The sequence below is a fragment of the Sorex araneus genome, chromosome 5 (genome assembly GCF_027595985.1).
Source record: "Sorex araneus isolate mSorAra2 chromosome 5, mSorAra2.pri, whole genome shotgun sequence".
In the NCBI taxonomy this organism is placed as follows: Eukaryota; Metazoa; Chordata; class Mammalia; order Eulipotyphla; family Soricidae; genus Sorex; species Sorex araneus.
The window spans coordinates 145,726,448-145,753,366 of record NC_073306.1 but is presented as its reverse complement, the minus strand read 5'-3'; the positions used below and the strand labels follow the sequence as shown (position 1 = coordinate 145,753,366).

The 26,919-nt window shown below is 53.8% G+C and overlaps 1 protein-coding gene across 1 annotated transcript in view; it reads left to right on the top strand.

Moving 5' to 3' along the window:
- Positions 1 to 26,919, top strand: part of STK32B (serine/threonine kinase 32B) — a 202,480-nt gene that overhangs the window by 151,987 nt on the left and 23,574 nt on the right. Inside the window, exons 5-6 of the mRNA XM_004617418.2 lie at positions 15,610 to 15,647; positions 18,472 to 18,561. Of these exons, the coding sequence (XP_004617475.1) occupies positions 15,610 to 15,647; positions 18,472 to 18,561 (128 nt within the window). The remainder of the gene's footprint in view (positions 1 to 15,609; positions 15,648 to 18,471; positions 18,562 to 26,919) is intronic.

Here is a 26,919-nt window from a genome sequence, read left to right as displayed (position 1 = left end):
TGCTGGATCATGACCTCAAGTCTCTTGCCGGTCCTGTGGCGGTACCAGAGCAATGATGCTTCCGGGGAACCGGCCCCAGGCTGGGCTCTCCCGAGCTGGGACCAGTGTCGTGCGGCCCCTGTTGGGGTGTGCCTTGTTGCCCCCTCCTTCGTGCTCCCGGATGCAGAAAGGAAGCTGATGGTCCAGGAAGCTCCTGTCCCGTCTAGGTCAGCCACAGGAAGCGCCAAGATGGGAGGGACACAAGCTGCATCTCAGCAGGCAGTTCTCACCCAAGGGGGGCTCCTCTCCGCCCCACCCTGCTCGCCTCCAAAGTGCTCTGTCCCCTTCCTTTGGCCCGTAAACTGTGACATGGTGCCCAGCTGGGACGCTGCAGGAGGCCGCTCCATACAGTCTAGGGCACACGCAGCCTAGCCGGAGTCGCCACCGTGACCCCTGGCGCTGGGGGGCCTAAGGAAGAGCAGAAGAGAGACAGGCCCTCCTGGACACGCGAGTTCTAGCTGGCTTGTCCACAGCCTCTGTGACTTCCTGAATGTCCCTTTGTCCATGAGGCGCCAGCAGTGTTGGGGTGGGGGCCAAGAAGCCACCACACACATGGACTTCCTTGGGACCCCACGTTTAACACTGTCCACGTCTCCGAGACAAGGCCATGTCTCCGAGACAAGGCCGCCGTCCACTCCTCACATACGTGAAGTCAATTTCAAGGAGCTTTCGTCTAAGAAAGCCGCCCAGGAAAGCCTCTGGTGTCTCACCGCGAGCAGACGGCGCCTCCCCCCGTCAGTCTGGGGACACAAATGGGTCTGGAGGGGTCTCGGGTGCAGGTGGCGCGGCGGGTCTGGTCACTCTCTCTCAGTCCTGCTGCTTTAGCTCCTCTCTGGCCTTGTCTGCACGTCTAGAAACAATCTATTTGCCGTTTGGAGCGGGCGGTGCCCTGGTTGCTAAGCATGTGTGGCGTGGCCCGCCACGTCCTAAACTTCTCTTGGAGGAAGTTTTCACAGGGTGGGTCTCTCCAGCCAGCCGAGCTCCGAGCACGGCTGAGAGCCCCTGCAGTGCCCCTGCCTGGCCCCTGACATGAGATCAGCTGACCTCGGTGCCCCCTGCATTAGCATTACATGGACCCAAACAGTCTCTCCGGATGTCACTGTCACTTCATCTCACAGACACACACACACACACACACACACACACACACACACGCTACATTGCCCCCCACTCAGCATCAGAGAAACCCCTTGGTGTCTCCTCAGGCATGGGGAGTCCAAGGGTCCAACGCAGGCGAGTGTCCGAGGTGTGGGGGAAGCTCTACCCCTGAAGCTCACTCTCCGTTTGACGGGAGTTTTCAAGCAGCCTCATCAGACACCTCTTCCTTTCATCTTTAGGAACACTGGCCCAATCCTAGACTCCTCCCATCCTTTCTCAAATCAGCAGCGTCTGCATCGCAGCCCGGCTTAGCATGCCACAGCATCTCCCGACGATGGTCCAAGGTCAGCATCCGGGTCCTGGTTTCCATAGTTCATCATTTGTCACTTTATTTAATACATTGAAGAAACGAGAAGCAAATCCCCCTCTCTTTAGCAATGATAGATAGGGCTAAGTTCTTACCTTTTACTTCACAAGATAGTACCTCTACACTTTTTGTTATAAAATATTATACATTATAAAATCCAAAATACTCAAGAGCATAAGTGAAATAAGCAAGCTTTTCCCCATTTTCCAAGGATTTTATCCGGTGTGAAGCACATGCAGTAAAGTGTATGTGCCACTATAGTTCACCGTTGCATGGGGCTCCGTCAGCACACATCCCAGCGCTGGAGTCCGTGTGCTGACTCCCGCGTGTTCATCTTTCATAGCCGGGGAGATGGCACTGCATGGTGGGGGGCTTCCCTTCACACAGCTGGCCTGGGTTCAGGGCCCAGCCCCCATAGGGCCCCTTGAACTCCACCAAGATTGAGGCCTGAGCAGAGAACTAGGAGTAAGCCCTGAGCACTGCCAGTTGTGGCCCCCCCTCAAAATATATCTTAAATTCATCATTTATCCTTCCTGTGGACTGGCGCGATAGCACAGCGGGTAGGGCCTTTGCCTTGCACATGGCCAACCCGGGTTCAATTTCTCCGCCCCTCTCGGAGAGCCCAGCAAGCTACCGAGAGTATCCCGCCCGCACGGCAGAGCCTGGCAAGCTCCCCATGGCATATTCGATATGCCAAAAACAGTAACAAGTCTCACGATGGAGACCTTACTGGTGCCCGCTCAAGCAAATCAATGAACAACGGGACGACAGTGCTACAGCGCGGTGCTATACTTCCTGTGGACAATTTTAGGATGTCAGCGTGTAAGGATGTAAATCAGGTCTGTGCATGCACACAGACACACATGCACACACAGAAACACCTGGACATCTGCACACGTATACAAACATGCACTGAGTTTTTTTAGTTTGTTTTCTAGGGGATAGATATGGGGATAAGGGAAGCCACAGGGCAGGTCTGGGGGTGTCGCTTGCACTGATGTGCCAGCTGACATGCAGGTGCGGGGCCGGAAGAGCAGTGCTCGGGGTGGGGCGTTTGCTCGCACACAGCCTAGGTTCTATCCCCAGCACCCAGTATGGATCCTCAAGTACCACTGGGAGTAACTACTGAACACAGAGCCAGGAGTGACCCAGGAGTATTGCTGGGTGTGCCCCCTCAAACAAAACAACAATCAATAACAAAAAAGTGAAATGCAGTGCGGCCCCATAAAGCATCTAGAGAAGTGTTCTCAGGACATTCTGGATGCACATTTCTGGCAGCAGTCAAGATCCTGTAACACAGGCCAGAGCGATAGCACAGCGGGTAGGGCATTTGCCTTGTACATGGCTGGCCCGGGTTCAATCCCTGCATCCCACATGGTTCCTTGAGCGCAGAGCCAGGAGTAATTCCTGAGCAGAGCCAGGAGTAACCCCTGAGAATCACTGGGTGTGACTCAAAAAGAAAAAACAAAGATCCTTTAACACCTTGGAAAGGCCAGGAGACTCAAGTCAGGGCTCCTCAGAGCTGCTGACCCTACACACGGGCCCAGTACAGCCTTCAGAGGAAGCTCGAATCCCGGGGGTATTGGTCAGAACGTGACTTGTGCTTATCCATCACTTTGGATAACTTTTCATTGATTTGGGGGCCACACCCAGAATGCTCAGGACTTATTCCAGCCAGTAATAAGCTTGGAGTTACTCCTGGGTGGGCTTAGGGGACCCCATGTGATGCCATCGAAGTGGGGGTGGGTGTCCACAGGCAAGGCATTCCCCACTGTACTAGCATTGGCTCCAGTGACTGTCTTTTTGAAATAACTTCAAGAAAAGGTGTTGGCATAGTGAACTGGGGAGAGACCCCCCTCTCCGGAAACTTGGGGTTGTAATACTCCCGTGTCTGAAGCTTCCTCGGGAAACTTCACTAGGTTGAAAAGAGTTATTTTATGATTTTGAAAAAATTATAGCTTATTGGTTTGTGTGACTGTAAAGAAATATCTGCTTACTTTTTTAAAAGACTCAAAAGAAATCTCCCAGGATACTCAGAAGATTCCTAATAATCTCCCTTTTCTTCTCTTTTCTATCTGGAAATTTTCAATAATGAGTTTGTCATCCTCTTAATGAAGAAAAATCAAAGCATAGTTAATTTTATCCAAAAGAGAAGGTATTGGTCAAACCTGAGCTTTTGGGGATTCATTTTTCAATAAGAGTAATATTTTCTTTTATTTATTTTTTTCCTTTATTGAATCACCGTGCAATACAGTTACAACGCTTTCATGTTTGAGCTTCAGCCATACAATGATCAAACTCCCATCCCTCCACCAGTGCAAATTTTCTACCACCAGTGTCCTCAGTACACCCCCCTTCCTGTCTCTATGGCAGACAATTTCCCCCATATGCTCTACTTTTGGCCATTATGGTTTGCTCAAATTTTCCCACCACCATTCAAACCTGCCTGCCAGGGCAGAAGCTAGATAATTTATTTTCTATTGCTTATTATGAATATCGAATATCAAATACGCCACGGGTAGCTCGCCAGACTCTGCCATGTGGGCGGGATACTCTCGGTAGTATTCGATATGCCAAAAATAGTAATAACAAGTCTCACAACAGAGACATTACTGGCGCCCGCTTGAGCAACGGGATGACAGTGATACAGTGATATTATGAATATCATGAAACGTCGCATGCTTCTGAAATTCCAAAATTGTAAATGGTTGGGGTCCAGAGACATCTGTGTAGGGAGCCAATCAATTTTGAGCTTCATTTGGGAGTCTCTGGGTCAAGGTTGTTGGTGCGCTGAGATGAGGCCCGGAGGCAGATCGTGGGCGTGACAGCCCAGACCCCAAGTGGGCAGAGAGACAGGGAGGGATGGCCCATTTCCACTGCCACCATGTGGCTGGAATCTTAGTCCTGGAACCCACATACCTGGGTTTTGCTTCTGGAAGCTCGTGGCCACCAGGGTTTCATGTGGGTGGGCGGAGAGGGCACAACCACTCTGTCTGCGGGGCCCCGGGGAATTGGCTGGGTTCGGGGTCTGGAGAGATCTCTGGTGAGCTGCTGTCTTCCAGGATTCTCTGTTGAGTCTCTCCAAGAGTAATATTTTCCCTAGGTTGATATTAACAGTCTTTTCCTTTTTCAAACATGCATGTATTTTTCTTAAAAATCAGTGCATTTTCATACTCATTAAATGATCCTATTTCCCATATATTCTCTAGTCTAGCCCTTGTTGGAAAGTGCCTGCTGCAGGGGGTAGAGTTATGGATTATCATCTCTGATAATCAAGGAGATGTTGATAAAAATTCAGAGCCTTAGAAACCTCCTCCTCCAAAGCGCCCTGCTCCTGGCACCAGGCACCTGGACTTAGCTGTGTCCACTGGAGTGTCTGCCACTTGAGAATCTTTTATAGGCCCACCTGGGTGGGGATTATGTCCCCCTCCCCTCCCGCCCACTGCCCTCCACTTTGCCAATTAGGAGAGTGTCTATGTGGGGCAGTTTTAAGGGTTTGGTGCGAAGGCGCTGAAGTGACCAAGTGGATATGAGCCACAGTGCCCACTCCCACCCAATGAGCAGAAGACAGTTGGTTTGGTTACTATAAATCTACTCTTATCCTTTAAATATCCCCCAGCTGGCAGAGAGTCTCTTGCCCGCACGCCTGCCTGTCTTCCCCGGGGCCCCTCGGAGGGAATGGGCTCCAGCTTCCTGCCCCACCCCGAGCAGAGCTCTCAGCAGCCAAAGACACCGGAACCTAGCTACAGCCATGCTCGAGGCCCCTCTCCACACGTTCGGACAGGCCTCATGCATGAAGGTACCGGCAGAGGAACCCAGGTGTGTGTAATCCCATCAACGGCCAACATCCAGAGAGAGACTTCTGAGGGCGAGCTCTCAGAAGCGCACGGCCACGAATGTAGCTTATGTCTCCCTCTGGGAGAAACTGGCAGTCTTCTGAGAGTTTCCTGCCCACATGGGACAGCCTTGCAAGCTTCCCATGGTGTATTCATATGCTAAATCCAGTAACAAGCTGGATCTCATTCCCCTGACCCTGAAAGAGCCCCCAGTGCGACATCGTTGGGAGGACTGAGTCGAGAGAGACTTCTAAGATCTCAGGGAAAGGACAAATGGAGAGGTTACTGAGCCAGTTCGAGAAATCGATCATTAACGGGATTTCGTGATCGTGATCATGATCGTGATCCCCCAGCCCCTCCCTCCTGTGGTGCGCAGAGCTGCTTCCCCCATCTGCTTTAGTAAAAAACTTCCCAGTCTAGGGCCCAGAGCTAAAGCACAGCAGGTAGGACGTTTACCTTGCACGTGGTCAACCCGGGTTCAATGCTCAACATCCCTGAGCACTGCCAGGAGTTGTTCTGAGCGCAGAGGCTGGAGTAACCCTTGAGCATCGTCAAGTGTGGCCCCAAAACAAAACAAGAATAACTTCCCTGGCCTCTGTATTCTGGACCAGTCTTACCTAGAGATTTCCAGACGCAACGCAAACAACAGAAGAGCCGAAGTGTCACTGAGGATGGAGATCCTCTCCTGTTTCAGGGGCAGCTTCATTATTTGTGGGCTCCGAGTTCCGAGCCCCTTCTGGTGAGGCAAGCACTTTGAAAATTTATGACTTGGTGATGATAGAAAAGTGAGATACGAGAGAATCCAATTTATTTCTTACAAGGCTTGTTCTGTCTCCTGGGTATAAATCGCTCCTGCAATTGGGTGGAGAGTGTTGATGTTCGATAATAAATCTTAGAAATTGGGCTCCAGGTCTCAACTTAACATCACGAAATCCAGGAGCAGAATGTGAGCAGGAAGCAGACTCTGAAAGGGTCCAATAAATTAGAGGCTCTTTTGCAGGAGGGCTTGAAACAGGACGAAGAGCAGCCTCAGGAAGTGCGGGCGTGCGTTCCGAAACGCCAGCGGCTTCCTTTCCAGGTGGGCCACCAGCGCTGCTCCCCTCTGCGGGGTGGGTCCTGGATGCATCACCCACCCTTCCATAACCCCCATGGATGAGGCGCAGAGCCGGGCAGTAAGGCTGGGACAGGAAGACGAGATTCTGTTCTCAGGGAGCCTCAGGTCTTGGGGAAGAGGCATGTTGGCACCAGGACACGTGGGCACACACAGGCACCTGTGTAAAGAAGTTTTTCTGGGTGTGCGTCTGTAGCTATGCATGGACACAGATATGCCTGTAGACATACAGGATTGTGTGCACACACAAGCCTATATCTGGTTATATGGGTATTTGTGCACACACGTGTGTGTGCATGTACACATGGCATAACATACTCATTCACAAACACAGTTTATTTGGATGTATATCCAGATGCACACCACACATGCATGCACATGTACACAGACACACAGCAAGTGTGTCCACATATATACACAATACACATATATCTACACTCATTATATAGTGAATGTGCATATGAATACAGACACACATGTATATTATAGATGTGCTGTATAGATATATAGTGTATATGCATTATACTTACATAATATGCATGTGTCTGTATTTATATGGCACTCATGGATATTATGTATGTACTACATATATACACATAATGTATATGCATATATATGATATATATGTATGTCTATATCTATGTGCACTCCTATGCACATATGTGCACAATCACATTATGCACACACCCATGTACTTTAATGCTATATATCAATATGTATGTGTATGTGAGTACACATATACATATATATGTCTTTATATGATATGCACAAAAATAAACTGTGGTTACACCATTTATAAATATACTATACACACAAATATACACACTGTTATATATAATCCTACGTGGCTTATATGCATGTATATGTCTATTTATGCATATATACACACATGTGCATTGTGCACTGCATTATGTCACGTACATTGATGGATATGTACTTGTGTATACATGAGCACATGTGTGTATGTACACATGTACAAACATCAGGCATCTATTCAGTGTGTACACACAAGCACATATGTACATGTGCACACGTGCACTAATTGCACACATGTACTACAATTCACAGTAGCTTTCTCCTTTCCTTTTTTTTACAAGTTAGAAAACAGAGGATTTGGGGTTGGAGAGATAGTACAGAGGGCTAGGGTGCTTGCTTTGCACACGGCTGGCCTGAGTCCGATCCCCGACATCCCATATGGTCCCCTGAGCTCCAGCAGGAGTAATTCCTGAGCACCAAGACAGGAGTAACAACTGAGCACTGCCAGCTGTGGCAGGGGAGGAAGGAAGGAAGGAAGGAAGGAAGGAAGGAAGGAAGGAAGGAAGGAAGGAAGGAAGGAAGGAAGGAAGGAAGGAAGGAAGGGTGAGAGGGAGGGAGGGAGGGAAGGAGGGAGGGAGGGAAGATAGGAGGAGAAGGGAGGGAAGGAAAGAAGGGAGGAATGAAGGAAGGAAGGAGGGAGGGAGATAAAGACAGAAGAAGGGAGGGAGGGAAGGAGAGAGGGAAGGAAGGAGGAGGAAGGGAAGGAAAGAAAGAGGGAGAGAGAAAAGGAGAGGAAGGGAGGGAAGAAGAGAAGAGGGAAGAGAGAGGGATGGGGAGGGAGGAAGTAAAGGATACGGAAGGATGGGGTTTATAAGACAGGAAGGAGGGAGGGGGCCGGGAGATCTCAATATCTTTATACTCTCCCGGGCTCAGAGAAGAGCCTGATTTTGAAGTCTGGTGATCATTTTAACAACTACACTTGGTAGAGGACATTTTTCCATGAAAAAGAATTAACACCAAAGATGTCTGCTCTGACTTCTTGACCAGCAAGCGTACTCTTGTGAGTGTGCTTATGTCACATTTTCTGACAATTGCCGCTGGGTTGTTGAGATGGGTACCTACACTCGGACGGGAGTGGAGGCAAGGAAAGGGGCGAGAAAGACGGTTTAGAATGTGCTGGACTCCAGCCTGTGCAGTCTGCACACGCGTGCACATATCACTCAGCACATCTGTCTGTGTATCTGTCCATCTGTCCACACCTCCCTCCCTCCCTCCTTCCATCCATCCCTCCATCCATCCACCCACCCATCCATCCATCCATCCATCCCTCCATCCCTCCCTCCATCCCTCCCTCCCTCCCTCCATCCATCCATCCATCCCTCCATCCATCCTCCTGGTGACCATCATCTGTGCATCCATGCAGCTAGTGACTCCTTACCTACCCGTCCACCATCTGCCTTGCACACTGCACCCCTCAGCCGTGAGTCAGCAGGTGTGTCCTCTGTCAGGTAGGGCAGCCGCCACCGTGGACAGCGACCAGCCAAGTCTCTGTCTTCAGGAGCATTGTGGTGGGAAGAAGTAGCCCAGCCAACGCACATGCAGTGTCAGGCAATGGCTAGTGCTGCCAGGGGCCAGAGAGGTCAGGACAAAGGGCAGCGGGGCTACCTAGTAGCTGCTCTACAGAGAGCACTCAGAGGAGAGTCTTTGACGCAGAGAGCTGGGGAGTGGGGGGCAGCAGGTCACATTCTGGGGGAGCCCCTTCCAGGCAGAGAGGGCCGCCCTGAGGCCTCTGGTGTGCCTTGAGGACATGGGGGCCAGTCTGGGGGAGCAGCAGTGGCAGGCGGGAAGGTGAGAGCGAGGGTAGCAGGAATTTCTCGGCTTCGGTGCTCACCGAGCGCAGGGAAAGCTTTCAGCGGGGGTGACAGCGTTTGATCTATGCATTCAATAGCCAAGCGTGCTGGCTGCTCGTGGCAGGATCGTTCCGGCTGCTGTGCAGAAGATGGACGAGCGTCGGGGTGGGAAGCAGCCTCCCTCCTACCGGGGAGCGAGGGCCAGTTTCCTGCTGGAAAGCAGAGGCGTGTTTTGCTGGAAGCTCAGCCCTGTGAGCTCTCCCTGCCCACCCGGCCCATTCCCAGGTGCCTGCAGGTGACTCAGAACACTCTTGCCAGTTTGACGGGCTCCACGCTGCATTCTGGGGTGGCAGAATTGGCCGGACCCTTGCCAGTCTTGGAAGTTCTTGCCCAGTCCTGGTGAGATCAGACAGGCTCGCCAGTACCCGTTCAGCATGGCAGAGGCGAGCTCCAGAAGCACGGAACTGGGGCCGTGCCACTGCGGGCTGCCAGGTGAGGTCAAATGACCCCTTGTGCCCTGGAAGGAAGTGTGACCTCTGGTGAGGGGCTGGTAACCATGGCTGTGTGTGCAGAACCCGAACGTCCTTTGGGGTGGACAGCGTCCCAGCTGCAAGGGCCTGGCAGCAGGAGGCCGGGCCAGGGTGGTCTGCGTGTTTGCTGTGGAGCAATCACCATCCCGCCCGTTTCTCTTCGCCCTGTCCTGTGATGTTTGGTGCCATGTCTCCAGACCGATTTCCCCCACCCAGAAGCTCATTCTTTTCTCCATGTCTATGAAATTGATTCTTCTGGGAGCCCATAACATTGGCACGTGACTAATTTGTCTTGCTGCAACTAACTTGTTTTACTTAGCACGCTGCCCTCTTGGTTCCTCCAGCTCCAGGTCCAGGGAGCCTTCCTTTATGATGCCGATCTGTGCCCCCCCCCAAACAGGGATAGAGCACATGCTCTTTGTTTAGTGTTTAGTTTGGGGCATCTGGTTGTCACCCACCTTTGTAATTATGGTGAGGTATGAATCCTCAGTGGAATTGTGGGATCAGACAGTAATTGTTTTAATTTGGTGGCGGCGAAGGGGGGCACCTAGCCTAGTGTTTTATAGAGAAGAGTTTCAACTGCCACACAAGAGAACTCAGACTTGTGGGGAGCTGGGTGGTCTTCTCAAGATGGCGGTCGGGCAGCTACCCTAAGGCATGCTGGGAGAGAGGACACGGTCAGGGCAGCCGGTGAGAGAGGGCTGTGCAGGTTAGCATTGTGCCTCTTACATACGAGGGAAAATGGAAACCAGTGTTCCAATTTGGGGTCTACGAGGGTGAGCCTCCAGGTCGTACTTCTCTGGGGATGCTTCCTTTGAGCACTAAGGAACTCACTCAGCGGCAGCCCCTCGGTCCTGGGTTGCAGAAACGAGATGCCAAGCAGGGAGGGAGTGGGCAGGGGAGAATAAGGAGCCGGACTGGACATAACAGAAGGACATTGGGTAAAGGTCATGGGTACTTTCGTGGTGGTGACATGAGGTGTATTAAACCCAAGTGTTAACAGGACTATAAATATGTGAGCCAAACTATAATTATTTTTTCATATTTTTTTGTTTTGGGGCCACACGTAGCAGTGTTCAGGGCTTTCTCCTGGTTCTGCACTCAGGACTCACTCCTGGAAAATGCTCAGTGGATCATATGGGATACCAGGGGTGGAACCCAGCTTGGCTGCTTGCAAGGAAAGAGCCCTACCCACCCTACGATCTCTCCAGCCCTAATTATTTTTAATGAGTTTGTCGGGGGCAGGGGTTGTGGTGGGAGGGGCCTCGAGACACTGGTGGAGGGATGCTGACAGTGGGGCAGCCATGCAGTTGGCGCTTGGAATGGCGGAAACTATTACTAACAGTATCGTAAATCCTGTCTAGATGTAGAAACCAGACTTCTCTCTGGACCAGTCCAAAGGCTTTCTCTCAGATGAGAGACTGAAACAGGCCCCAAAGCCCTGCTATTTTTATTAGCCAAGGTACAAACCTTGTGCTGCGGGAAGAACTCTCCCTGGTGCTGAAAACGAAACGTCCGCCTGCCTGCGTGTGGGGCTGGGTGGCAGCTGGGAGGACAGCATCGCAGCCACCCGGGCCCCGGAGTCCAGGGCTCCACTCAGGGTCTGTCTGCAGACTGGCAGGTCTGGCATCCTTGGGCCATCGTCCAGCCCTTTCTCGCCCATTCCCACATCCCCTGGCGTTCAGACCTCCCTGTTGACCTCTTTGCCTGCACCTACCGGCTCTCGCGGGCACAGACTCTTCATTTGGAACTGGGCAGGTGCAGGCAGCACCAGGCGCTCTGAGTGCTTCCCACGGAGGGACGCTGTCTAGGGGAGTCGTGGGTGGGCAGGTTAAGCATGAGAGCATGAAGAGGTTCGACGAGTAGAAGCAAGAAGTGCTGCATGCCCTGGAGTGTCAGGGCCCGGGGGCTTGGGGGACAGGGCAGTGGGCAGGGCATTGCCACAGAGCCCTGGAACGTGGTCTCTGCAGAGAAAACTGGACCTTTAGGTGCCCTTTGGAGGGAGAGCGGGAGCCTGGCTGTGGCTCAGAGGCAGAAGCCGTGAATGCAGCTGGAACTCTGGGGGCTTGCACCCCAGCAGGGCCCCACCCGAAGGAAAGAATCCCAGCTCTTTCCCAGCCGTCCCCCCTCCAGACGCCACGGGGATGGAGGAAACAGTCTCTGTGGTGAGAAAGCTCACTGGAAGGGGCAGGAGATGAACCCGGCCCTGCCAGGGCCCTGAGCAGCAGTCTCCCGGCCTTGCCCATCAGGTGGCCATCGGGTCAGCTCCCACGAGTCTGCAAGGCTCCCCAGGAGCACCATTGTCACAGCGTCACTTCCAGGTCAGGTCCACGCCTTCCATGGAAGCATCTGTGGCTCTGGGGACACACATGGATGCCACGCTTCAGTCTACCGGCCGGCGCCTGTGCACGCTCCCCCCACAGCTCTGGGTTGCATCACGGGGTCCCAGTCAGCTCCTCACCCAGCACAGCCAGGTCTCTCTTGGGACGTCCCTATCCCAGATGCAGCCGCTGAGATCTGACAGAGCCCGACTCCCAGGAACATTCGCGCTGTATGCCCCGGGAAGGCCCGAATTGGCACTTGCAGCTTTTATATTCACCCTTTCACGTATCCCTTACACAGAAGCCTTCGTACTTTGGATTCGCCATCAGAGTCCTGTGTTCTGCTTCTGCATGACCCAGCCTAGGCCATAATGAAGAATCCTCCTCTTCTGGAGAGAGTAGAGGCTCAGAAGGAGGCCAGGACTTGTCCAGAATGAGCACTGGGGCTGTGTGTCTGGGGGTTCTGGGCAGACTTGGCACTTTGAGGATGGACCCTGCTTTGGTGCCAGCCCAGAGCTTGGGCTCAGTTATTATGCCCCACGTGCCTCTTAGAGAAATTCTAAGAATACCAGTGGTTGAGGCATTTAGACCAACTCAGAACAACCTCTGGTTTATGGACATGGAAAGGAAATTATCCTGAACAGAGCTGTGGTAACCAGCTCAAGAATTCAGTGTGGGGCCAGGGAGAGCATGCAAGGCTTAGGATGCAGGTGAGACTGGGTTTGATCCCGGCCACCACACGGAGACTGGGCATCACCAAGTGTGACCTTGGTGGTCCCCAGCACAAGGACCTGACCTGTGCTCTACATTGACCACCAACAAGTTGGATGAGTCTGTTTGGGAGTATATATATAATATGTTACTATATATCATATCTTGATCTTTTATTATATATGATATATAATAAATAGTTATAATATATAAAATAAAAGACAAAAACACTGAAAAAGAGTTAGCCAGCCTCCTTCCTGTGACTGGCCCTTTTTTATCACTGTGCCTGTTAATTGTGATGTGTGTCCTGTTACCTCTGGGGTCTCGGTGGGATGTGAGATGGTTCTTCGAAGTGTTTACTCTATCAGTTAACAAAGACAAATTCAATATTCATGGCTCATTAAATCACCCGAGTGATTTAAAGAGGAACCTGCCACCCTGCACACTCGGGGCCGATGGTCCGTCCAGCATGCGCCCCCTACCCGCCCCTGGCAGGAGGCAGGTGTCCATGTCAGCGACACCACGGAAACCTGCCTGGGTCAGACTCCTGCTGGCCTCGGGTTGTCGTGTCACTTTGTGTCTTTGGGGTGCCTGCTGGCTCCCTGCTCCCAGAAGAGGCGGGTCTGGGCGCCTTAGCTGGGCCCGCCAGCAGCTTGGCTCTGAACACTCACCTTGTCCCTGAGTCCCTCTCGGGCTCTGGGGCAGGGCTCTGTCGGCATTTGGTTCCATTAATTTGATGTGCTGGAAGACCAGCCAGACCAGAGTAAGGAAAAGGAAATCGTATTCTTACAAGGTAGATGCTTGGGGCCACAGAGATAATGCAGTGGATGGGCCTTGGTGCGGCTGACCTGTCCCCTCAGCCTGTCTGGAGTGACCCCTGCACTCGGGTAGGAGTAAGCCCTGAGCGCCACTGGGCATGACCCATACACTGAAATACATAAATAAATAAGAGAAGTTCGGCGTGTCTGATGTTTTGAGTCAGAGGGATAGAAGGAGAGGACAGAGTAGGCCCATAGTTTTGGAGGTTTTTTTTGTCTTTTTTTGGGGGGGTTATGCCTGGCAATGCACAGGGGTTACTCCTGGTTCATGCACTCAGGAATTACTCCAGGCGGTGCTCAGGGAACCGTATGGGATGCCAGGGATCGAACCTGGGTTGGCCGCATGCTGGGCAAGTGCCCTCCCCACTGTGCTATTGCTCCAGCCCCTAAGTCACTATTTTTGTTTAAAGGCTCGGGGGTTACAGACTAAGGCAGCTTGGCAGGACTGTGAGGCAGGCCCGGATGCCAGCTCGACTCCGGGTGAGGGGGAGGCATTGGGACCACAGCAGGACCAACACGCCCTCTCTCGTCAGTCCGTGCTCCGTTGCTAACCTTAGGGAAACAAAGGGGTACAGTGGGTCCAAGTCCACCCTCTCAGGTGACACCTCCAAGGTTCCCTCTGGAATCGGGGCAGGAGACCAGGAGGGCAGATATTCCAGACGGGGCAGAAGCCCCTGGGCACGAGAGCACCCGCCCCCCGGCTGACACACCCAGGGCACCCGACAGAGTCCCTGAGCTGTGCCAGTCCTAGAGACAGGCCGCCCTGTGGGTGCAGGGTCACCACACCACCTTGGAGTCGGGTCAGCAGACAGGGACGCTGGTGCCCAGTGGGAGCTCCAAGGCCAGTGACCCCACTGCTGGCCCCTTAGAAGAGAGGTGGGCAGTTTCCAGGGTTTGAGGAAGGAAATGCGGGCGGGGGGGAGTAACAGGCAGAAGTGGGCTGCTCCCTCGGCCCTCCTGGCTCCAGCCCTGGGCGGGCATGGCGAGCGGACCGGACACTCTGGACCACCTCTCCCTGCTGAAGCCGGGCGCCCACCCTCGCCCCTTAACCCTTGCCCCACATTCGACTCCAGTGACTGGTTTGCTGTTGGCGTCTGGCGGAGGGAAGAGCCTAGCCCGTCCCCTGCCGCGCCCTCTGAGCTGCGGGCGCTGGGGCGGGGCGTGGCCGCTGGCCCTGTCTTTCTGGGGTAGCGGATGCTCTAATACGATTGCAGCTTCCTGCCCGTCGTTATAATGAAGACCGTGTCCCTCTGCGGCCCCGGCGAGGGAGGGGGCGGATGGATGAAGAGGTCCTCGTCTCCCCCCGCCTTCCTCCCAGGATGGGGCCGGCCCCAGGCCCCAGGCCCTGAAGCCCCAGAGCTGGGGAAGGTGGGCTCCAGCACTGGGGGGCCTCAAGGTGTCATTAGAGAGGAGCTTGGTCTCTCACAGGCAACCGGGGGCAGGCACAGTCGGTGGACAGCAGGACGCGGCTGGGCCCACGCGCTGAGGAAGGGCTGTGAGCAGCGCCAGGCCCGACCGTGCCTGCACACTGGAGTGGGCTAAGCCACATGAGTTGTCTCTGGGCCCCCGGGCTGTTCCTCTGCTCAGTGCCCCTCCCGGCGGCCCCAGCGTCCTCTGGACCACAGTGCTGGGCCTCTCCAGACCTCTCCTGGTCCCAGTTAATGGTCGAGTCCAGATCTCTGTGCCTGCTGGACTAGAGGCCATGCAGGAGAGGGGTCTGTGCGAGCCTGCACACACGCGCACACACATGCGAACATGCACATGTATGCACATGAACGTACACATGCATACACATGTATGCACACACATGTAGGCACAGTGCACTCACGCATGCATGCAAACACACATGCACACACGCACACGTGCATGCGCACATGTACAATGTCCTGAGCCTCTCCCTTCCCAGCATCCCTCTGCCCTGCCCCTGGGAGGGGCCACACCCCCCCGGCCTCCTCTGCAAAGGAAGGCCTACTTGCCCCTTGGTGGTTTCCTCGTGTCAGCCCCGGGTCCCCTCTCCCCAAAGTCCTCCAGGGCCAGGGCGCCCACTGCTCTGTCCTACGCCTCCCAGCCTCTCCTTGGTTCCGCCCAAACACCCACTGGGGGCCGGGGCTCTCGCGGGCTGTGTCCCCGCCTCGGCCCTCTCCCACCCGCCCTCTCTGTGTTCTCTTGCAGAGACATCAAACCAGACAACATCCTGCTGGACGAGCGCGGTGAGCCCCGGGAGCAGCGCCCGAGCGGGACCAGCCGGGCCGGGCCAGGCCGGCAGATGGGGGTCACGGGGCCCTGAGGCTCATAGCCGAGCTCCTCCTCCTGCTGCCTGGGACCACAGAAAAGCCCCTCGTCTCTCCCCAGCTCTGGGGTCCCCGTGCATGCCCCCAGCAGGACACCCACCCTTCAGGCTGCCCTCGGGGCCAGAGGAGAAGCAGACCCCTCCGGGCAGAGCGCACTGGCCTAGGGGCCGCAGCCCCACTCCCAGGCCCTGTTTCACGCCTGATGCTGATGTCCCTCCCGCCCAGCGCGTGGCCGTCAGCCCAGAGCCCCACCCGGCTGCAGAGGGGAAGGTTTATTCGGGGACTCGGGGTTCGGGCCACCTCCCCTGGGCTCTGGGCTCGCTCCTGTGGGGACTCGGGCTGGATCCCGGCCCTTCTTTTTGTGTTGTTGGGGACACACCTAGCTGTGCTCAGGACTTACTCCTGGCTCTGTTCTCCCGGAGAACATACGTGGTACCAAGAACCGAACTCAGGTCGGCCACAGGCAAGGCAAGTGCCCTGCCCACTGGACTGCCCTTGGGGCTTCTTAAGGCTGGTCAGCCTTAGTCCTCCCGTTCCCAAGCGCCCTGCCCACAGCCTTGGTCCCCAGGACTGAGCGCCCTGCCCTGCTGTCGCCTCAGCTGCCGGGGTGGGAGCGTCGGACTAGCCGGCAGTGGGGGCTGCTGCATCCCACCTGCGGGGAGGACGGGGTGCCCACGGGGCCCCAGGTGCCCGGCGCCTGCACTCCTGCTCCCGGGACAGGTGGGAGGGCAGAGCAGAGAGGCAGAGCTGGCCTCCTGAGCGCTTAGCTCTGCAGTAGCGCTGCTGGCACTGGCGTGTCCGCTCAGAGTGGACGAGGCAGGGCCAGGCAGGGCGTCTCGGAGGGGGGCCGGGGTTGGCGGGGACCGGGAGCTCTGCAAGGCCTCGAGGGGTGGCCGCCAGCGTCCCTGGGCTTCGTGCCCAGCCCATGCTTGGTCGGGACGAGGAAGCACTGAGGTGAGGGGCCCAGAGTGCAGGGAGGAGCACGGGAGACGCCCAGGGCCCGCCTGGCCGTGCGGGGCCCAGACCACAGGCTGGACACGGCTGCTCGGTTCCTTCCTCACCCGGCGAGCCTGGCTGACCTCCTGCTGCAGAACCTGACTTTGGCCCTTAAACCCCCTCCCGCCCGGTTATCCCGAGAGACGCTCTCGGGGCAGGTGCGAGAAAGGGAGCGTGGGGAAGGCCCCGCCCCACCAGGGCCCTCGGCGCCCCGTAATGCCCAGGGCTGGGCAGACTGGTCCCTGCACCCTGGTGGGTGGCCTGACAGTGAGGGAGAGTGGGGTCTGCGAGGCCCCCGGGGCAGTCGGTGGGAGGGAGTGAAATGAGGCGAGCGGGGACCCCAGGCCTCAGGGTGTGAGCAATGGGAAACCATCTCTGACGCTCACGGCCAGGCGCCACGGCGGAGAGCGACCGAGGGCTGGCCTGAGGCTGTGGCCACGGCTGCTGAGCCGTGCAGGGCAGCGACAGCCATGGGTGAGGGTGGCACACTCGGGCCGTGGGCACAGCCAGGCTGGGCACCCTCGAGGTGCTTCTGGACGGACAGTGTGTGCGTGGACAGGTGGTCCCGGGGCGTGCGGCTCACCCCGCCAGCCGGGGCGCAGGGCGGCCTGACCTCCCCAGGGCCCTGAGCACCGTGCCCACCCTCTGGGGCGGCACCCACGCTGGAACTCGGCTGCCCCATCCACGTGGAACCAGGCCGCTCCTCCCGTGGCCCAGCTCTGGCCCTGTGCATCTGGCCAGCCCCCGAGGTGCCCCCGGGCCCGAGTGGTGTGTCCCCTCCCTCAGCCCCAACACAGCCTTCAGACAGTGAGACCCCACCGGCGGGCACGGGAGGGCGAGGGGAGCCAGTGGAGGCCGGCGTGAGTGCTGTCCTGCCCCGTGTCCACATGAGCCCATTCGGGACCCTCTGCCCTCCCCACTTACACACCCCCCCCCGCCCCCGCTCCACTTCCCCTCCTCAGGCCTCTCCTCCCTTCCCTGGTGCCCAGAGCCCTTCGTGACGTCAGCCCAGCTGGGCTCTGGGCCGCTGGGAAGGGGGCTCCATCCCGGCCCCTCCCCATTAAATACCCCAGGCTCAGTCTTTCCAGAGCTCGGGCCGCTGGGCTTCCCCACAGAAACTCTTACCAAGCCCTCGGTATATTTGTTTGTGCACAAACTACACGCGTGTAGCACTCTAAAAAGATCACATGGTGAAACCTGCCTGTGAATGGGATGTTTCTCGCCATGTAGAAGCCCTTTTTCACTCCACCAGCCATTCCAGACTCACAAAACAGTGCTCTCCAGGGGACCCCAGGCTGTGGCCCAGGTTTGCATGGAAGAGCCCCAGAGCTTCTTAGCACTGACCAGATCCCCCAGCTCCCCACCCCCAACCCACCCACCTTTCTACCCTCTGGCTCTAGAGTATGACTTCCTCTGGACCCACACGCCAACGAAGTTGTGCAGAATTTGTCTCTCTCTGCCACACTTATCCCAACCTAATGGTCTCGAGGTCCAGCCAGTAGCCCTCAGCAGCGGCCATTCCTCATGCACCCAGCACACACACCCCACACTCCTCATTCATTCATTCTCCATGGACACTTGTTCTATAACCCGACTATCGTGACAATTTCACGGCATCAAAAAAAGGTCTGCGTCGAGAAAGGCATATCTCCTTTCAGCTCTGTGCTTTGCAGTAGCTGCCTTAAGGCACCTGAAGGGGCCCAGCTCCCAGGCTCGGACTGACGGGGGTCTCTGTTCCTCTCTCCAGGGCACGTCCACGTCACAGACTTCAACATCGCCACGGTCGTGAAAGGGTCCGAGAAGGCGTCCTCCATGGCCGGGACGAAGCCCTATATGGGTGAGTGTCCCTGGCCCCATCCCAGCATCCTTCCTGCTTCACCAGCACCCCCGGGTCCCACTGGCCCTGCCCTCCCTCCCCGCTCCTGCCCTCTCGACCCCCAGGCAGAAGCCTGGCTGCACCCCGGGGAGGTGGCAAGGCTGAAGCACACCCTTCTGTCTTCGCCGAGTGTTGGGATGCAGCCTAGAGATTGCCCCACACAGTGGTCCTGAGGGCGGAATCCCAGCTTACTTTTTCCTAGGACTTTGGATGGACGCATCTTTATTTTCATTTTACAGTTTTTGTTGTATTAATTTAGTTTCATTTCTATTTTAGGGATAATAATTTTTTTAATTGAATCACCGTGAGAACAGTTACAAAGCTTTCCAGTCTAAGTCTCAGTCATACAATGACCAAATACCCATCCCCTCACCAGTGCATACCCTCCACCACCAAGAACCCCAGTGTACCCCCATCCCACCCCTTCCCCGCCTATGTGGCAGATGATTTCCACCTTACTCTCTCTCTGCTTTGATCACATTCAATATTTCAACAAAAGATCCACCATTATTATTTGGAATTTTCCCCAACAACCAGACCTGCCAAAAAGGCATCATTAGATAATTTGTTTTCTATTGCTGATATGAAGAACATTTTGGATTTCTGATGCTTTAGTAATAAGTCTGGAGGGATTTCTGCCAAAAGCCGCTGGGTTCTGAGATTGGTTGGTGTGCCTCTGGGATCGTGGCCATTCAGGATCCAGGAGCTGTTCATGGGCGGCAACTCGGGGCCTCGTTGGGGTGAGGAGAGGGGCCGGTTCCACCCCCCATCCTGTGAGGTCCTGCGTGTCATGTCACTGCAGTCTCATACCTGGCTGTCCAATAGACTCTGAAAAGGTGGCAGCCACTGCGCCGCTGGGGAGAAAAGGTGGAAGGGACACACACCTTTCCCTACCCAGGGTGGCGTGGCGCCATAGTTTAGTGCTCAGTCCAGATGCATTTCTGCCAGAAGCCGCTGGTTTCCGAGGTTGGTCTGTGTGCCTCTGGGATCATGGCATTCAGGAGCCAGGAGCCGTTCATGGGCGGCAAGTTGGGGCCTCGTCGGGGCGGGAAAGGGGCCGGTTCCACCCCCCATCCCATGAGGCCCCACGTCAGCTGCTCTCTCTCTAGTTTTGGGCAGGGGCAGGCGCTAGATCATTTATTTTCCATTGCTCACTTTGCATACCAGGAATTATTTTCCATATCACTTTGTATATTCGGAGGAATAGTCCTGTAGCCGCATGCGGGAGCCATGCTTATAGAAGCTCACATTCGTCAGGATCCCATCTGGAGAAGGCGGGGAGACTGCACCTGGGGCGTCCTGGAGATATCAGCTCGGTATGGGGCCTGGACAATTCTCCAGTAGTGAAGAAACCCGGTGCCTGCCGGGTTTCTTCACTACTGAGTGCGGCAAGACGATAATTTTTTATTTTTAAAAACTCTCCATCACTGTTAGTGATGATTTCATGCACACATTGTTCCAGCACCATGTCTGTCGCCAGAGACTTTCTCCCTCTCCGTGCCCAAGGGTCCCCCAGCCCCCCTCCAGTTCTATTGCCTCTCCCTTACTGTGTGTCTTTAAATCCCACATTTGAGACAGATGGGTCTATATCTATCCCTTTCCTTCTGACTCACTCCTCTCATCATGTTATAATCTAGTTCATTTCATGTAGTGCAAATTACATGATTTTATTCTTTCTTACAGCTGCATAGTATTCCATGTATATATACATACCACAATTCTTTTCTTTTTAAATTTATTTTAGGTACCATGGTTTACAAGATTGTTGATGGTTTTATGTTGATGCCTTCCCACTCCATGCCCTCCTCCAGAGTCACTTCCCTGTCGTTGTCCCAGCACCCCAAGCACAAAAGCAGTAATTCAAAGAATACACGCATCCACTAGTACAAGAAGCCGCTGCTCACTGGAGGGGTCATTTTCGTGCCTGGATTGTGTCCTCCAGTTTTTGTCGCTGGAGTGTTGGGCATTTTCTTCCAGCCTTCAGTGACGTGTTCAAGTTTTTCCTACCCTTCTTTTGCCTAGAATTGTCCTCATGTTCCTCCTTCTCTAAAGCATTGTAGCTGCATTGATTTGCTCTGTGGGTTTTCTGGTAAAGTATTTGTTTGGGGAATTAATGTCCCTTTGTTACAGTCCCCCCCCCCATGTTCTCTTACCAAATATCTGAGGGTATTTTTTCCAGCTGCAGTTTATGTTATTGTTTCTTGCCTCATATCATTTTCTTGATGTTTCTCTAGTTATCGGTCACTGTCTAGCAAACCTCAGGCCTGAACCCGGCCTGGCCACAGGCAAGGCAGCACCCTGCCCACTGCTCTGTGCCTCCGACCCTCTAGTCTCCGAGGGATGGGACCTATGAGAAGATGGGACACTCAGGGTAGCTTGTCTCACTTCGACTGATCACTCCCGAGAGGTGTCAGAACCGCTGGCTCTGTCATGCCGGTCCCTCGCTGCCCTGGCCTTCTCCTTCTCTGGCCTGGGGCGTCCTCGTCAGCTCACGTCCCCCCACCCTGGAGAGCTCCTCCCTGGAGTCTTTCCCAGCGGGGAGCTCTGACCAGTCACGCTTCTCCTCCCTCTGGTCCAGCGCCGGCGCCTTGGTCCTTCCCGGCTTCTCCACACACAGAAACCATCGCCGTGGAGGACTTGTCGTTCCTGATGACTTGTCACCTCTGCTGGTATCGGGCGTTATAGGACGAGAGTTCTCTATTGTCCACAGGGCTTTGATTGAGCTACTCGAGTCTTCCACCCCACTTTTATGCGTGGGTTCGTGGAAATCCAAACGCCATGCCACCGTTCCCCAGAATCCACTCGATGAGTCATTGTTGCTTCATTCATTAAATGCAGGAAGTCAGGCAATAAACAAGGGCAAAAAATAATGGGTGACACATTTCTTTGCGATTTCTAGCCAGGACTTTATTTAAACATGATGGAGCCCAACTCCATGTTCCCCTTTGGAAGTTGAGAAACAGACTGAGGCCCTTGGAAACCGCCCTCCACCCACCCCCACGAGACTGGGAGCTCCCAGAGAGCGTGTGAGCCGGAGGGGGGTGTCCAGGGGCTGTCCGGCTGCCTCCAGTGCAGGCACTGGGCAGAGACCTCTGTGCAGGGGTGGGGAGGAGCAGGAGTGTGTGAGGGGTGGGGAGATGCGTCCAGAGGAGCCCACGGGACCTCAGTGTTCCCAGGTGACCCCCAGGCGATGGTGACTGACAGCTCTGTGGCTGAGGGGACCCGCCCAGATGGGGGGCGGGAGCCATCCTCTCCTCTGTGGTTGGGGGCTCAGGGGAAGGCACAGACGGGCCGGGAGGCCGTCCCAGTGAGGCCCCAGGACCCAGAAGCTGCTCTGGCTGTCTTGGAACTATGTCCAAAGTGCAAATGGAATCCCTGGGAAAGCCAGTGCCGAGTGCCGGGAGGAATTCCAGGCCATTTTGCGTAAGACTGGACTGTCCACTCCGCGGGGCCGGCACTCGTTGCTCAGCCTCAGGCCCACTTCTCCAGCACCCACCAGGGCCCCATCCTCGGAAGGGGAAGGAACCTGCTGTGTCCACTACCAGCCCGGCTCTGACATGCCAGACCCCAAGGACTCCCCAGTGGGGCTGGAGACAGGGTGCAGGGGCAGGCACCTGCCTGGCAGGGGGTCGAGCTAGGCTGGTCCCCGGAGCCCCCGCAGGAGCGATCCCTGAGCACAGGGCCACGAGTGAGCGTTGAGCACGGCTGGGTGTGGCCCAAGGAAAGTGATCCCTAGATCTTTCTCCTTTCGCGTGTGAAGTGTCTGCGGCCCAGAGAGCTCCGTTAAGCTGCCGAGAACCACACAGCTGGCCAGGGAAGAAACCAAAATTCAAAGCCAGGCCTATTTGGATCGGAAATCCGTGTTTCTGCCACTGAGCCGAGCCTTGGGCCCCTGACTCAGACTCAAGCTTCTCAGACAACACACGGCTGTTGCCCCAGTGCGTGGGGGGCTGCTGCATGGGTGGGCACCAGCGTCCCGCACGCCTCGTCTCCAGCCCGGAGCTCATGAACAAGGAGTGGGAGAATTCTTACAGCGCTAGAGGCACAAGGGACCTGTGCAATGGACGTATCTCCAGAGACTGGGGGCTTCCCAGAAGCAGGCAGCAAGGGGGCGCTCGCCTGTCGAACCAAACCCCGCTGCCCGCAGCGCTAGGAATTCGTGTCAGGTGGCGCACAGGTGGGCTTCATCATCTCGGCCCTCCAAGTCAGAGGCCCAATAACCACTTCCAGAATGTTCCAAACACAGACTAAAAGAGCCTGCTGGTGAGGGCGCTCCCGAAGGTGGCACCCGGCAGATGGCCTCTGAGACGCCATCCTTCGCACGAAACAGAATTCTCCTTAATTAAAGAGCAGGTGGGGCCCACAGCACAGGGACACGACTCCAACATGCGTCAGGTTCAGAGTCAGAAGTTGAGCAGCTGTGCAGGGCCCTGCGGTGCGTCAGTGGGAAGCAGGGGAGAGGCACTCCGCCTCGGCGGCAATACCTAGGGGACACTTAGGAGGCAGGACTGGAGTCGGGCCTGCGGCTCGGGGCCTTTCCTGTCCCCGAGATCTAAAGGGGGACAGCTAGTCGGCAGCCCCGTGTTTGAGCAAAGCGTAAAGGGTCCCTGTCGGGAAGGGCCCCGGGGCAGGGCCACCTGCAGTTTCTGCAAGTGAGCTCAGCGGTAGCCTTGGGCCAGGGAGCAAGGAGGTCACTTCAGACAGCGGTGGCCGCCCGGGAGTGAGTGAAAGGCACCCGGAGCCTCGGGAGAGACGGGGCTGCCACCGCCACCTGCGGATGTGCTGGGAGAGCCTCGTGGCTCCATCTTTTAGCACGTTGTTGTCGTACAGTTCTGTGAGCTGGTACTCATGGCGGCCTCCTGCGTGTGATTCCGGTGCCACGCCCCTCGCCAGTGCGCCCACCTCACTGCCCCAAGCCTCCCGTTGCCCCTCCCAGGCCAGTGTGGGTCAGACCCTCCATCTCGTTGTCTTTGGTCCTTTGCCGTACCCTCACTGTGCATCTTCAAGTCCCACACGTGAGAGAGACCATTCCAGATCTCTCCCTTTTTCCCGACTGACTTCCTCGAGTTCCATCCACGTTGTGGCAAGTTGCATGGTTTGTTCTTTCTTAGAGCTGCGTAGTTCCACTGTGTATAGGTACCACAACTTCTTGATCCATTTATCTGTAGTCGGGGTTTTGGATTGTTTAAGTGCTGCAATGAACATAGGTGTCACAGATCCTTTCAAATTCATGGTTCAGTGTTTTGGGGACAGAAGCCAAGAAGTGATATACCATTTTTGCTAGTTTGAGAACTTATAGGAAATAGAGAGGAAAGTCAGAGACAAGAACCTGAGCCCCTGAATGCCCTGGCCAGATGCCCTGGCCAGATGTCAGGAACCCGCAGTTCAGTGCTGGGGACATCCCAACCAGATTCACAGGATCAGGCCATGGTGAAGAGGCCACTGGGACACCAGGATGTCTCAGGGGCCAAGTCGCCCACAGCGGATTCTGGTGCTGACAGCATCCCAGGTCTTCCCCCGATCAGGGAGTGACCTCGGAGAACACAGCACCTGACATAATGAGCTCAGCGTGCGGGCCCTGACATGGGGGTCACCAGAGTAGGAGCCTGTTTCAGCCCGAATGAGAGGTGATCACATGGTTGCCTCAGTAGGTTGTATGTGAAAATATGATGCCAGAGACATAGATTGTCTCTAACATAATGCCCCGAAACCAGGTGCTCCAAACCAGGAGCTGTTATTATTGCTGTTGTCGTGAACTATGTCACAGACCATTTGGACTCCAGCAACTGCTGGGATCCCAGAGCCCAATTTAAATGTCATGGGATCAAGGCCCAAAGCCAATCCTAATTCATTAAAACTCAGAGGTACTGGGAGCACCAGGAGATCATGGGACTACAACCTGTTCAGTATTCCCCGTCCTTACAGGACCCCTCCCCAGGGGTGCTGCAGATCAAGCACACAAGGGTAGTGGTCAGGCCATCAAAGAATGCTCAGATTCTCCTCAGATTGTACTCACGTGAAGAATGGGAAATTGTGGCTTACTGTTCAGAGAATGTGACAGAGCCAGTATTCATAGAGAGGTTCAGTGCCCGTTTTCTTTCCTGAAAACCCAATTTACATACATACACACATCATCCATACATCTGCCCCTTCATGAACCCATCCATCCATCATCCGTTCATCCATTTATCCACCATCTGTCCACCCATCCATTCATTTGTGCCTCCATCTCTATCAATTCATAAATCAGTCCACCAATCTATTCATCTACCCATTCATCACCAACACATCCATCCTTCATCCCTTCCTTCCATCCCTCCATTAACATAGATTTTTTGGGTACCTTCCCTGCACCAGTGTCCTTTGGACCTATGCATCTGTGAACAGACATATTTCTATACTCACTGGCCTAACCATTTGTGTAGGAGATAATTGCTTTAAATATTTTCAACCTAATCAATAACTAATGTGAGCTTTTATTTTTGAGGAATAATTTTCATGCAGTGAAATAGACTCATTTTACTTACAGCTCTGTGAATTTGAACAAACATTGATCATAGAATCACCATCACAATGAAAACAATGGCAGGCTCTATCACCTCCAAAATCCCCTCTTTCCAGTCCCTGGAATCAGTGAGCAGTTTTCTACTCCTATAGTTTTGACCATTCCAAAAAGTCCTATACATGAAGTCATATTAAAGACAATTTTCTTGAAATTAAATTTTATCAAAGTAGCATGTGTTTACAGCTTTTTGTAAGTTTTGGCTATGTGGCATTACAATCAGAGAACACTATGGCATGAGCATCAAAATCTAGCTTCTGTGCGTCACCCTTAGAGCCATCACCCATTCAGAGTCCCTTTTTTCCATCCGCAGATCTTCTTGAGCTGGTTGTAACATTCTAGATCCTATGTGCTTTGACTTCCTTCTGATCTTATTGGAAACCATTTTGGCAGATGCTTTTTTAAACTCACTATTGTGTTAGCTATAAGAGTTTTATTTTTGTTTTGTCTTTTGGTTTTGAGGCCACGCTGGTGATGCTCAGGGTTACTCCTGGCTCTGCACTCAGAAATCAGTCCTGGCAACGCTGAGAGGCTATATGGGATGTTGGGGACCAAACCTGGGTCGGCACGTGAAATGCAAGCACACTACTCAGTATACTATCACTCCATCCCCTATAGGAATTTTTTGGTAGTTTTATTTTAGTAGGTTAAGCAAATTTCTATTTCTAATTTTATGAGTTCTTTTAAATAAATGCATGTTGAATTTTGTCCATTTCTCTCCTGAATCTATGGCGATAATAATATGGTTTCTCCTCTCCAGTTTGTTGTAATACATTGATTTCAGAATGCTGAAATTCTCTTGTTGTCCCCAAATAAATCCCACTTGATAATAATATATAATTCTTTTTAAATAATGCGGGACTCATTTTGCTGATATTTCATTGACAGTGTGTACATTGAGGGTCATGATGATCATCTGTAGTTTTCTTACTGTAACTGTGTGTGGTTGGGTATCAGATTAATATGGGAATATAAACTTGGGAGTATTTTTTGACTCTTCTATTTGTGGAAAATTTTGTGTGGGATTGGAGCTGTTTCCAGCACAAGTTCAGTAGAACTAGACAATGAGTATAACTGGGCCTGAACACTTTGCAAATTATGAATTAAATTTCTCTAATAGGGGGGCCGGAGAGATAGCACAGTGGGTAGGGCGTTTGCCTTGCACGCAGCCGACCCGGGTTCGATCCCCGGCATCCCATATGGTCCCCAAGCACTGCCAGGAGCAATTCCTGAGTGCAGAGCCAGGAGTAACCCCTGAGCATCCCTGGGTGTGACCCAAAAAGCAAAAAAAAAAAAAAATTTCTCTAATAGAAACAAATCTAGTCATGTATTTCTCCTTAAGAATAAATAAGAAAATTTGAGTTGGATTTAGTCATCTATGACTTTCAAGACAGGTTCCCATTTCATTTAATTCTAAATATCTGGATATACAGTTATTTATAATAGCCCCGGTCTTTTAAATGTGTATAGATTCTCTGAAGATATTTGCCCTTTCATGTCTGAATTAGTCGTTTGTTCTCCCCTGTTTCCTCATATTTCTGACTAGAGGTTTGTCAAATTTAGTAATCTTTTGAAAGAATCAATTTTTATCACAATTCTTTTCCTCTGCTGTTTTCCTATTTTCTATTTATTTTTGCTCTTATCTTGATTACTTTCTTTGGCTTACTCTGAGGGTTATTTATTCTTACTCCAATTTCTTAGGTGAAAATTTAGATCACAGATTTGAGACTTATCTTCTTTTCCAATACAGGCACTTA